This window comes from Spermophilus citellus (genome assembly GCF_964194105.1).
Source record: "Spermophilus citellus genome assembly, chromosome: 10".
NCBI lineage: Eukaryota > Metazoa > Chordata > Mammalia > Rodentia > Sciuridae > Spermophilus > Spermophilus citellus.
In genome coordinates, this window is record NC_138197.1 from 105,572,353 (window position 1) to 105,586,835 (window position 14,483).

Sequence of the window (14,483 nt, forward strand, 5' to 3'; positions counted from 1 at the left end):
GAATTTGCTATTTTCTTCCTTCTTTGTTAATAGTTTAGCCCCAATTGCCTTTTTCCTAATCACAAATATAAAAACAGAGATGGTTAATACCATGTTCCACTTGACCCTTTAGACAAAGTTTATCATAATGAAAGTTTCTATTTATTCAGAAGCAGCATATATATAATCACATTCAGGCTGCCCTTCAGATTTTTCTCATTCCAATGGTTCTTCTGCATGCAGTAAAAACATGCACTGAGAATCTGTGCTTCAAGAAAAATATTTTGGAATGCCTTCTCAGAACTCTTTCATGTTCAGCAATATTTAATGCTTTAGTAGACACAGATCTGTTTGTTAAAGGGGATTATATGATGGCTCCTTCCTATCAGCTTCCATCCAGGCAGCTTTTTAACTCACCTATTTTATTACATGATGTCTCTCAAATTTGCTGGCACAGTTTATATTTCTATCTACCCTACATGTAAACAAAATGATTATATCCAATGTTACTAAAAAATAAGCATATGAAACATCATTAGAAGCCAGAAACTAGGTGGAATTACATCTTATAAGATATTCTTTAAAATAAAATATTTCTAAGAACATTAATTCCCCAATAAATATTGAACAAGGGGATACCAATAACCACAGTTTGCATGTGCATATAAATACTTGTCACAAAGTCTTCGTAAATTTCTAAGCTTTAAGACACTCTACAGTATAACACCACAAAATTATAAAAACATCACTTGAAAGCAATCCTTATAGAGATTTTTTCATACTTTTTTTAAGTTTGAGGAACAAATTTTTTAGTTCTTGTTTCTGTCACTGTGCAGATGGTTAATTTTGACTGAAACTTTAAAACTAAATAAAACAATTATTATTCAAAATGCAAAATAAATGGAAATAATTTTTCAAATGAAGTCACTTTTGCATTTATAAGCATTTATACTTCTGGAGTTATGGAAGTCTTAAAACTTCACTAAGTCTTTGGGGACACCATGCTATTAAATGTTATTTTACATGTCTTTTTCTCCATTGTTTTGTTTTCATGGAAGGAAAATATTTATTTTTCAGTTTTGAGTGTAGCACATCCCAGCAAATATATTTTATAGTTACCAATTAAAAGATGGTGTTCAGCAACTACCCTGCATAATAAACCAACTTTGTCTCCTACCACACATCAAAGTGTAATTCTTTGAAATTCCTCAGATGTACTCATCATCAGACTGTAACCCTGAGGCTTCATTGAATTTGTTTATGATTTGTGTATTATTATTGCTTAGGGCCCAGCTTAAAATTTCGATAAAGTAAGAAAATGTGAGATTTCTTCCATCAAGAGTATTGCAAAATAGAGATCAAAGGCATAATAATTTTACTCCACAATCTGTACGATCTAACTTGGTTTATGATTAAAGAATGATTTTAATTCTCAAACTTTAAACTTTATTAAATGTTGTGGTAATGCATTGAATAAATTCCAGACCTACATAAATACACAGGCAGCTGTTTGTAATTTGCATTTTTATCAGTTTTGAAAGAGCACAATGTACTTCCTGCATCTTATTTTCAGAATTTGCATTTTATCATCTTTGGCTATCCAGTATATAGTATGGAGTACTTGAATATCTCATTCTTTGAATTTTCATTGTTGATTGTAAATCAGATGATGGCTGGCACTTATCTCTTTTCTCATTTTTCTCTTCTCTCAACCTCCAAGTTTACTTGCTACCATTTCTTCTTGGCTCTAATAATAGAATACACAAAATATTTTATTTTCTTTTCCAGCCTTTTTCAGGACTTCAATAATCATATTTCCTTTCCTAATTACTTACCATAAAATCTAAAGGCAAAAAAATTAAGCTTTTGCTTTTACTCATAAATTTTCAAAATGTCATTCAAACTTCATCAACTTCTTTTCAGTGCTTACTGAGTATTGAATTTAGAGGGAGGAGGAATGGAATGGAGATAATACTATATATAAGTCTGCACTCTGAGATATTCACAATGAACAGAATGAACATTCCATCATATAGAGACAGGCACTGCCATTCACGTCAGCTATATCCCTATCAGAAAGGACATGTGGCCTTGAGGGAAAGCTGGCAATGAGAATGATGTCTCTAGTTGCCTTCAGCTCCTGGCCCTGATTCCCACAGACACTCAACAATTTCCTCTCCTTCTGCATTGTCCTCATAGAATCCAACAGCATTTTCCCAAAAGGCTCCTCTCACCCATTTACACTTCTCTGGCCTTGGCTGCCAGAGCCTTAGATGAACAGACTGGTGGCAGCTTGTGTTTTCTGCCTCCTTCCCTCTAGCAGTCCATCTGTCCCCTGGGAAATATTGAAATTGCTGTTCTGTGCCCTAGCAAGAACATATGGGGGAAAAAAACACAAGCTAATCTTTCTCTTCATACTTTTTCAATGACAACAATTGGAAAAGATGAGTTCTGGAGTTACCTATTTCCCAATCAAAAGCAAATAAGAAAACAAAATTTATTTTATGATAGATTGTTAACTTTATAAACTAATTTATGACATCCATTTAATTTCTAGAAACTTAAGTCCCTGCATTCTTACTGATGTGGAAAATGTATCCAGCTCTTTTCACAAAAATTTAGTCCAACCCAAGTGATTTCTTAATCACTTCATTTTCATATTAAGTCACACTTACATTTAAAATTTTTTCTCAGGGGTTTCCTCCCTACCCCACCTCTTTGCTGTTGATACTAATTTCTGGTATTGGGACAAAGGGAAATGTCTGCTGCTCTGTGACATCTAGGAAGAGAATATAATTTCAATAGGCTTGACTTGCCTGGGTCTTAAATGGAGGTTCCTCAAACGTTAATGTGTACCTAATCAACTGGAGATATTGTTAACATGCAAATTCTGACAAAACAGGTCTGATATGGAGATTCCACATTTCTAGCAAGCTCCCAGGTGATATCATTACAGTCGGTCCTCAGACCATACTTTAATTAACAAGGTGGTGATGCTGGGCTTGGTTTCTACTGATCTCTCTGGCAAAGACCATCAATTGAGATTATAGCTGCATACCAACCCCCCACTCCAATTGTACTCAACAATAAGAACATCTTTCTGATTCTTCCCCCAATTCTTGTATGATTCATGTTTATCTGAGATGGGTAAGGAGAAAGCAATTGGGATACAAGAGTATTCATTGGAACTGGAAAGGGATCAGGGAGACTACATCCTTTAATATTCCAAATATCTCCCACTCAGAAGGAAACCATAGGAGAAAACGCTGTATCTCAACAATTGCTAATTTCACTCAAGATGAGAAAATGCTGTATTCTCAACAATTGCTAATTTCACTCAAGATGAGAAAATGCTGTATTCTCAACAATTGCTAATTTCACTCAAGATGAGAAAATGCTGTATCTCAACACTTACTAATTTCATTCAAGATATTCATCTTTATCTCCTTCCCCCACCCCAAATTAAATGCCATCATCACTTGAAAAACAAAGCTAAAAGAAAATATAGTCACTTAAATAGCCCTGCAACAGAGTTATTTTACAGAACATTATAATTTGGGAAAAGATAGGCAGGAAATAAAGACAGTTGTTTCCAGTGTATTATATACACATAGGTCTAAGAACTGAGTCACAGTTGCAGTCAAAAAAGTTTTCAAGAACTTACAGTTCAGTTATCACTTTGGGAAAGGGAAAATGTCTATTCTGGATGTATTCTGGTTCCTTCCAGGAAGCACTAATAAAAGAGCTTATAGATTTCAGACTATTTTGAAAATTCTGGGAGAGCTCCATGTCTGAAATTTTTTTTTGAAAGATTCAGTTGTCTGAGAAGTAATGAAATTTTATTCTGTGTAGTTTTCCAAATCTACTGCCCACTCCCTTTCAAGCTTGGAAAAGACAGAAAGCTATTTAACAAAAGATCAACCTCAAGTCAGGACTCCTACAATTCTCTGCCCTGAGGAGGTTCCTGGGATCCCCAATTCCCTCCTATAGCACAAAGTACTACCAGGTGGAAAGCTCAGTTACTTGGCATCTTCTGGCTGAGAAAATTCATCTTGGATGCCCTGTCATCCAAATCAGTCTATATTTGTCTATGGTAGATATATAGCAAGGCTTTGCCTCTTATTTGTGCCACAATATGATTTAATATGTTTGTCTTGTAGTGTAGCAAAGGATACATCTAAACATTGTATACAACTGCTGCACCTACTATTTCTGTTGATAAGGAAAATAATTATATCAAAAGTTTTTCTGATAACAGGCAAAGAGAGGGTGGAAATGTAGCTCAGCGGTAGAGTGATTTCCTAAGCATGCATGAGGTCCTGAGTTAAAAAAAAAAATGGCAAAGAGGAACACAATAAAACAAGGTAAAATTAAATTGCTAATAGACAAGAGAACTTCAAAACTCCAAGTAACTAAGTGTGCATATATATCTTGAAAGTTGTATTCATTTAAATTTTTCTCTAAAATATTTCTTGAACTTAAAAAATTTGTCATTCATTTTCAGAATCACATGATACCTTAAAGTAAATATTTACCTGGATATATTTTTTCAGTTTTTGAATAAGGTTTTGAAAAAGGAATTCGTTTTCGCCAGGCTGAACCATTATATGAAGTTGACATATATTTGTCTGAAAAAATAAAAGAAGACTGCTACTAAATATTCTCTAACTTTAAAATCATATTCCAAGGGTGTTTCAAAATTACAAACATCTCAACAGTGAAGCTATTCTCCGAATATTTCATTTTACCATTTCGAAGCTATGGCATCAGGGATATAAATGAGACCACTTAAGCTATCACTGATCATGGTTATGGATTTCTTAATTGACTATCCCATTCCTCAAATAAGGTTCTCTCCCATGAAGCAAGCTGGAGAAGAAGGTGATGTCTGGATACAACCAAAATATTTCACTGCCTTGCTTTATTGTAATTTAACATAAAATCTTACTACTTTTGTAGAGCTTTATTTTTTTTAAATGCGGTACAGCCCAAGTCATGTTTCCTTCCATGAATTGATTTCCAACACTTCTATTTGTGTTTGCATGTGTTACTATGAAGCTGTGGTTCTCAAAGCATGGTTGGTAACAATAAAAAGAATTTGCTTTTTCCCCTTGTCGATATTTGCATTAATGATGTAAAACCAAAAACATCATTGAGTATAATTACTAGCACCTTCACAAAAATCTAGATCCTAGCAACAAACTGTTCTATTACTTATATTCTTTTCAGCCACCCACTTAGAGTAAAGTAGTAATAAAATAATTTTATATTATTTTAAATATATTATTTATTATTTTATTATTATTATTAAAGAAAACTAAGGGGCAGTTTCACCTAAGAACTGACATCCATATGTCAGTTTATTCTAAAAATGAATAGAAAAATACTTTAAAGCTAACTTATTTAAGTTGTTGAAGAATCTAAGAGTCTAAGATCTTCTAAAGTATATAACATTTGAAACTTCACCAACGACACTGTGAACATGGAAAGACAGAAACATGAAATTAAAGAATTTTAAGTGGCATTTTTTGTTAGATTGAGATAAATGAAACCCAACTTCAAAACAGCAAAATTCCTCTGAGACAGGGAGAAAAGAGATTTGGTTCTCTATCCCCTGTGGCCTTGTTCTTCCTGACATACACTATGACTTTGCCTATTACATGATGAAATGATTTAGAAGCAATCTGTGCATGGTGGGAGAGATGAGAGGTTGTCAACAATATTGCAGTTAACCCCCAAAGTAACCCTTTCAGAAAGTAATCATGAAGGCCTAAAGAATAGCCTGACAGTGATAACTGAACAATGCAGTTAGTGGAACAAGAAAATGTCAACCATTAAAAAACAATCCCCCCTGGTGAAATGAAGCTGTCCAGGGGGAACAAAGTACAGTGTTCTGAGGCATAACTCCAGGGAGGTACCATGTCAAGTCATCTGCACCCAACGTGAGTTTTCTTCCATAGCCTTTAAATCATGTGCATCACTGCACAGGGAAGAAATCCTCCCTCTCCTTCACATGTTATGATGACAACCCAGAGAAAGAAGAGGGGGATGGGGTATAGTAGTGAGGATTAGCCAATCCATCAGGAAATTCCATGGGAATGCAATCACAGACACAGTAAACCACATCAGTCAAGAGCCTCACCTGAACAGAGGTTGAGTTTGGGTTCCTTGTTAACATCAGCTTTATGGTAGGATCCATTCGGGGGTCTGCTGCGGGGCGGTGCATTCAGTGGGACAGTCCTGACAGCATCTCTTTGCACGTGGATATAAGCTGAATTCTCAGCATTTCGGTTTTTATTATTATGATGGTAACTCATTTTATTTTTGGGATTTGGAACCTGTACAGCTATAAAACAAAAGTGAGGGATAAAACTGGCTTCACATCCATAAAAAGTATATTGTACTTTTAGTATTTGATAGTATAATGGAAGGCAACACAAGCTAAAAGAATTAAGTTTAGAGGAGTTAGGTTGATGTCGAACATTTATGGTACATGACAGTAAGCTGTTTTCCACAAAGAACATATTTGATATCTAACCACTTTTTAAATAACAATTTAGAAACATGAAATATATTGACCCTTTACCTCTTCGCATTCCAGAGCCAGGAAAGTTCTTTGGTTCATCATAAATCCATTTTCTTTTTTTCACACCTTTAAAATGAGGCTTCCTCACTGGCTGGACATCATTCACTTAGAGAAGATACAAATTGTTACAGTTTTTAAAGAGATTGTTTCATGTGAAAGTCACTGTAGGTGTTAATTAGATATCTGTGCAGTCAAAAACCAAGCAAGAAAAAAAATGGACCACCCCAATACTTTACTTTTTAAAACAAAGGGTGATATTTACTGTTAAGTGACACAAAACAAACTATCTTGTAAATGGATGACAAAATCTTCAACAAGCAGCTTTCCTTAAAAAAAAAAAAAAAAAAAAAAAGCTTCCTTCCTAAGGCCTGTGTGGATTCTTTTAAAAGAACATAAAAATGCATCCCAAATATAACTATAAATTTCATTTTTATAGTGCTATTTTTAAGTAATTTTTCCAACATAAATCTTTTTGTATTCTTTTAGTCCAAAAGCCTTTTAAAGTCTTAAGAAGTTGAGTATACAAGGGATTTGGTCAAACTACTGAAAAATCAGAATTTGTAATACTAAATTCATAAATTTTTCACTTTTTATTTGCATCTTTTTACATCAAAGTTTTATATGAGTTTTTAATTTTTCAGGAATTTCTAAGTTAAATATTTCCAGGGAAGCTTACAATCATTTTGTAGATGGAGACATTCTGTTATTCACAAGTGTCTACTGAGCAAAGGAAATGAATATCAATCACACTGTGTAGATTACACTTGCTCTCTACAGTAGACTGATAAACCTGTCTTTGCCCTAGCTCTCGACCTCAGTTTAAGTTTTAAGCCCTCAATGAAGCTCTGATTTACTGCCTCCTCCTCAATATTATGTCCTGCCTCTGTTTCCAAGCTCTCAGGCCTGGGAGTTAGAAATTGTATTTTTAACAAGTGCCACTACACCAAACATGGTTTCCTAGGAAAAGGCATAATTGTTCCCCTTCAGTGTCTCACTGGAAACCAAAATTATTTTAGGGGTTCAAGAAATGAAATAAGGGCCAGAAGGAAGCAAGAAAGGAATCAGGAAGATTCACAAGTCTTAATGTATAAAGAGAAATAGTTCAGAGTATTGAATAGCAAGAATAAACAAAATCAGGAAAAACAATCCAAAACCCAATGTATTGCCAATATATTTCCCTACATGGAAAATTGTAAATGTTATATACTACTGAATCTTCTGAAAGCAGTATGTTATTATTTTAACGTCTATATTAAACTAGTGGGAAAGCATAAAATTTACTAGGACCTACTTCACGATTCATTGTTAGAATTAATACAGGAATACTTGTCCTTAATTCTCAGTCCTGAATAATTTTCAAACCATCTCTTTTTTTCTTTTTAAAATTCTATTTCAAATAAGCAAAACAAATTCACACTAAGACACATATATTTAAGGCCTAAAAGTGATAGAGCTAATGTCTCACTTGAAGAGGGGTCCTCTCTGCACTTCATACTGATATTCTCAGTAGCATTTAATACATGCGTTGTAGGTACTAGTCGGGTAGTTAGGGAACGCTTTGGATGAGGACTGTCCTTGTTATCTTTTAAAGCAAATTAAAAAAATAAAATGTCAATATTAGTAAAAGAAGCATTTCAGTTGGTATTTCAGTTTTCAAACATTATATGGGCACACCTCTTTAGAAATATAAATGTATATTAATTTTTAGAAAGTGTCATTAAAATTTCCTAGTTGACAGACTGTACCTCAGATATTACTGATAAAACTCTGGAATGACATGCATTATTCTTCCATACATAAATAACATAATAGTGGCAATAATTTTAATGTTTTCATGCAAAAGAATTAAAAGGTTGTTAATTTTACAAGTGGGTCCATTTATAATTGACTTTCTGAAAAAATAATTTAAATGTAACAACTTTTATTTGCTCTATGCTTTGGAGTGGGACTATCCAATTAGCTATCTACAATGATAAAAATGTTCTGAATCTATGATGTTCAATATGGTATCCACTAGCTACATGTGGCTACTAAACACTTGAAATGTAACTGAAAACTGAATTTTTAATCTTTTTAAATTCAATTAATTTAAATGTAAACAGTCATATATAACTGATGCCTCCCATATTAGTATAGTTTTCAAAGAGTTTCTTTGATAAATTGGAAAAAACTTTTCCAACTCTGATCAGAAAGGTAAAGAGATTAACATGACTTTTCATTAAAATATTTTAACACAAAAACTTTATGCTTGAGGATATTTAATAGTCAGCAAAAAAAGTAGATGAAATGGGTTTACATTTTATAATAATTATAGAAAATGTGAATCCCTCTAATTTGAGGTTAGCAGTACATTTTGGCTGGGTCTAAGAAAGGTGCTCAAGCAGAGAGGCTCCCAAGTACAGTAAAAGCAGCATAGAACTATTGAGGATAGATTTTGTGGTTTCTCTCAAATATTTATAAACTACAGTTGGCAGTGATCACACTCAAAAAAAAAAAATTCAGTCATTCTGCTATAAGTTGGGAAAAGAAAACTGAAAAAGGACGTGGTATTATATTCTAAGATAATCAATAACTTTAGAGCTAGCAAGGCTCCTAAAAATTATGTAGCCCAACAGGCTAATTTTTTAGAGTAGGAAATTGAGGCTAAAAATGTTTAAATTCCAAGGTTAAACAATTAGGGACGGAGCCAGGACTGGAACCTCACTCCTACTCAGTGGATACTGTGATTTATTACTTTCCCCTCTTATACTGGTGTTTCTATAACAATCAAGCTTTATGTTTAATTTACCTATCCAAATTACAAATGGGTCAATATTATTGAATGATTCATTACCTTTATTATTTGAACATTTTGGTGTGGTGATTTCCTTCTCTTCACTTAAAGCTTCACTTTCATCTACTCCAAGAAATATGATCCTTTGTGGAACATAACAGTCACCTCCTAAGACAAAAACTTACTGTCAGAAGCAACAAATGGCAAAAAGTGATACAAAGCTACCTTTCAACACAAGAATATCCTCCACAATATCCCTTTGTCTGCTTTTGTTTGAATACTTCAGTGATGCCATCCCTATTCTCTACATGTATCAAAAATGCTTACATGAATACATAAGTATTAATGTGTAGGTATAACTGAATACCCGATATACATATAGAAAATTGCAATACAATGTACATATTTCACAAAATTAATTCCCCTTTAACTTATAACAATCTTTTACAGCTACTCAGAGTAAATACCCATAGTTGCTTTAAATATTACTTACATACAAAATTTTCAGATCCTTCACCACACAAGTTACCCTTTCTTAAAATCAAATATTTATTTCAAATAACCTTCTTTAAAAATAACACCCATATCTGGACTAACCTGTGGAAAAACCAGTGGAAGTAATAGAATAACAGCTGATATTTATGGAGCATTTTTCTATGTGTCAGACCCTCCACTGAGTACTTTCAATGACTCATTACATTTAATTATATTTCTATACTACTCTTAGTAATTCAGTGTGGACTTACTTTAGCTATTTGATAGTGGAAACACATTACTGAATTTTTTTGAAACATTGAGGGCAAAAAAAATCACTTTTATCCCCTCACAAACTATATCATGTCAGGTCTTCCCCAATTTGAAGTCACCATTAAGGTTTTTCTTGAACCTAAATGTAAGACTTTCTGTTTACCACTGCTTGTTTGAAAGATTTGGCTCATTGTTCTAGCATATTAACTTCCAGCATCTGCAAGTTTTCCAAACATGTCTCCGTTAACCCAGTCACTCAATATATTCAATACATTTAAACATACAATCATTTATTATATAAGTATTTTCTGAATTCACACCATGTGCCAGACATTCTGCTTCAAAAAATTATCTGTGGTAATTGATTATACTTGGTTATTGGCCTCATGAAGCTTACACCAAAACAATGATAAAAATTTCAGAACAGAATCTGGTTTCTTCCATGAGCAAATGGCTTGTATAAGAAGAACTTTCCTGCCAAAAGCAATTACAAAATATCCAAAACAGATTGGAAAACAACCCACTGCACAGAACTGTAATGTCTGAGAGCAACAGAGGCACACATGTAAATTTCACATCTCCTTGACCCTGGTTTTCTTCTCTTTTTCCATGAAGGTATTTCTAATTCATTATGCAGGAAAATACATTCCAAGAAGAAAGTGACTAACCAACTACTAAAGAGAAAGAGTCCAAAGTTCAGGTGGCACAGTGGCTTCAACCTGGGGGGAAGTCTGACAAAGGTAAAAAGAGCAAAGAAGCACCCCTGAAAAACACACACTCCATGCTTTCCATACACAAAGTGGGACCCCAGAAAACTAGCAAATGAGCATCCAGGAGGCTAATGAACTGGTCAGAGATGTTGGCAACTGCATAGTACTTTGGAGGCAAAATTTGGAGTTCAAGCTTCCCTAGAGTAGAGAGATCTTGGCAAATATGGAGGCTCTCATTACAAACCCAGAAATGTAATGTTTTAGGAATAAAAGTCTTGCCCTCAGAATAAGGACCTTATCTCAAAAGAAAAAGTAAATAGTACATAATCTACTACACATCATTCCTGATGAAGCCTAAAACCAAACCATGACATAATTGAGGTGGCCTGCTCATTCATAGTTTAGCTGCCTGCAGGGGAAAAAAAAAAGTTTCCCTGTGGAAAAACAACCTCATTCATACTCTACATATCATTATTATCCATAATGTTCAACATGTAATTAAAATTAGAATGTACATTAAGAAACAGAACAATTGACCAAAAACCAGAAGATGAAATATATCCTCCTAATAGGGAACAACAGAAAGAAAAAATAATGACTAATATCCAAAAATGACTGATGGCGAATTTAATCAGACAATTCACACAATTATCAAATAGAAAGTAGAAATTTAATACATGGAGTTAAAAGCAGAGATGAATAGGATTACTAAGCAGGACAAGAAGTTGGCAGAGGGGCTGGGGCTGGGGCTCAGGGATAGAGCACTCGCCTCGCACGTGTGAGGCACTGAGTTCAATCCTCAGTACCACGTAAAAATAAATAAAATAAATGTACAATTAAAAAAATAAACAAAAAGAAGTTGGCAGAAAGGATCCAAATTTACCCAGTGAAATCAACAAGAAAATGATACTTTTAAGTGGGCTAGAGATGTTAGAAATACAACTTGGTAAAAGAAGAAGTCAAAATGGACAATAAATCCACAAACATGTGTTCAACATTATTAACAATCAGGGAAATCCAAATTAAAATCACAATGTGAGATCATTGACAAACCACAAAAGTAGCTAAAATCTGAAACTACTAAGTGTTGGTAAGGATATAGAGCAAGTCTTCGCCCCCAACACACACAAAAAATGAGTGCATATGCCTTTAGAAGACATGTAAACAAATCAATGTCCACAGAAACCACACACTGGAAAATATTTCCAGCAAACCCCTATTATCGGTACTCTTGGGACTTTCATAGTTTTTCACAAACACAAGTAAAGAGGTAAAAGAATTTGTTATGGGACCCACACATTCCTAGATGAGGTCTAATAAGCTTTTAGGCTAAGCCTTTTTGTTTTAGTTTTCATGCAGAAATGAATGGAGGATGGAGGCATTAGGGAGCACAGCACATCATGGACAAGAATTTAGCTCTAGGGCAGGTGGGGGGATTTGAATTCCAGTTCCAACACCTTTTAGTGAGGACAGTCTCAGAAGGGTCACCTAATGCTTCTGAACTTTGTTTTCCATTTGATTAAAAAAAAAAGAAAATAGACTCCACCAGCATGAGTTATTTCTATAACTTAATAGAAATTATTTTAATCCATGAAAGATACGTATGTGTATATGTGTGTGTGCACACGTGTGTATACACATTTCCCCTAGAAGCAGTGGTTTAATATTCACTAATTCAGTGCTCATGTCAACTTTATAGAATATAACTATAGGCATAATAATAATCAACTGCATGTACATGTGTATTGACAGTGTGTCTGTGTGTATATGCACATATAATAAATGTTATATATGTATATGTATACATATTATCTCTCATTATATACATTCACATATACACACATATGTGTGTATATACACCCACATACACACATCTGTATACATATAGAAATTTACACAGCAGTGTAAAAGAGCTACTGTAATAATGAGCAACATAGATCAGCCTCATACAACTAGTGATAAATAAAAGAATTCAAACTAAAAGAGTATAAACTGTACATTTCAACTTCTGTAAAGGTCAGGAAATGCAAAATTAACCTATGGTACTGACATCAGATTAGTAGTTACAATTAAGAGGGGACCCTTGACTTGGAAAGGAGAAGCTCTCTGTACTACCACAAATATGGTTATATATGGATGCATATGCATGTAAAATTTTATTGAGCTATATACCAGTAGAGTTACATACTTTATTAAATTCAAAGCTCATTAAAATAATAAGACTAAAGTGTTTTCCTTCAAATTGAATATTGACTAATCAGTCATAACTTTAAATTTTTATCCTCTTCCTCTGAAGGATATTTTATCAATTTGGAGGCTTAAATATGTTTATGTTGTTCTCAATACCCAGGAGATTCTTCTGTCTGGGAACACACAGACCATTATAATGCTTAAAGAATCAACAGGTCTGACCATGACAGGGCTTGGGCTGGGGCTCAGTGGTAGTGCACTTGCCTGGCATGTGTGAAGCACTGGGTTTGATTCTCAGCACCATTTAAAAACAAATAAAGGCCTATCAACAACTAAAAAAAATAATAATAATAAAGAATATCCTGAAATGAGGAAACCCATTATCCTAAATGACAGAATCTTAACATTCTTTTGGAATGGTTGTTCAATCGATTATTGCTCTCACATTATTAAACAGAGTAATAAAAGTACAATGACAGTCTCACATTTTCTAATACCCAATTAAGTAGGAAATACATTTCTGGTGTCACAACATAAAGGAAAGTTTATTTTTTATGTGAAAACATCACGTTACTAGTAGTAAAAAATAACCTTTTAACAAAAAGTGTCATATGATTTAATAATATTTCACCAAAATGTACAACTAAAGCTGGTTGGATGCAGTGGGTCCGAATTTTGTACTCTCCATTTACAGTTAAAGCTTATTGCTTCAAGAAACCCAAATGAAATTTTTAGACTGAAACTATTGCAGACATAAGAAAGGAAAGAATCAAACTGTATTGGCACCAGGAAAAAAGAATTGACAGAAGAAAATGACTAAAAATGTCTGAAGGTGGAACTGCAGAAAATATCACCAATGCGCTTCAGATGCACTGGTCCTTACCAGTACCTTCTAAACTCCTTCCTGTTCCCTCACACATTCTTCCTCCCAGCCACAAACTTTTTTCCTTATCCAAAAATCTCTGTATCTTTTTGTTAAAGCTTAGAATTTTCTGTCAGAGGAAGGAAATGCTAAAAGGCAGGTTTCAAAATGTTTAAGTTACAGTACACAATTAGGATGTGATGCCTTGGCACAAATAAAAAACATACGTATATTTAAATACATCTGTCTTGACATAGCCTAACTCAAAGGATTTATTAGGGCCCTCTTGTGTTTATAGTTCTATGATAATATTGCACATGCTTAATTTTGTACTCTTCATTTACAGTTAACATTCTTTTGGAATGGTTGTTCAACCAGCTTATTGCTTTTAATGGTTGTTCAACATGCTTAATATCTGAATCCGTTATAGCCAGAAGTTGAACCTACACACACACACACACACACACACACATACACACACACACAAATCAGTTCTAATAAAAGTACAAAAAAATGAATATCTTGCACAATGAATATAAATTCCTAGAGACATTTGTTAGAGATACAAGACTTTGAAAGCATTTGATTTTCAAATGTACCTCCAACACCCTGCATTACACATGAAAAAGACCAAAA

General features: G+C 33.8%; 1 protein-coding gene across 2 annotated transcripts in view; it reads right to left on the reverse strand.

The window, feature by feature from the left end:
- Nucleotides 1-1,700: 1,700 nt before the first annotated feature.
- Nucleotides 1,701-14,483, reverse strand: part of LOC308658739 (uncharacterized protein C12orf50 homolog) — a gene marked incomplete at both ends in the record, with an annotated part of 29,896 nt that continues 17,113 nt past the window's right edge. Inside the window, 6 exons of one of the 2 annotated variants that reach the window (XM_081311580.1) lie at nt 1,701-1,726; nt 4,515-4,607; nt 6,122-6,325; nt 6,566-6,670; nt 8,031-8,147; nt 9,399-9,506. In XM_081311580.1, coding sequence (XP_081167706.1) covers nt 1,701-1,726; nt 4,515-4,607; nt 6,122-6,325; nt 6,566-6,670; nt 8,031-8,147; nt 9,399-9,506 — 653 coding nt within the window. The remainder of the gene's footprint in view (nt 1,727-4,514; nt 4,608-6,121; nt 6,326-6,565; nt 6,671-8,030; nt 8,148-9,398; nt 9,507-14,483) is intronic. The other variant, XM_081311581.1, reaches the window with a different exon arrangement.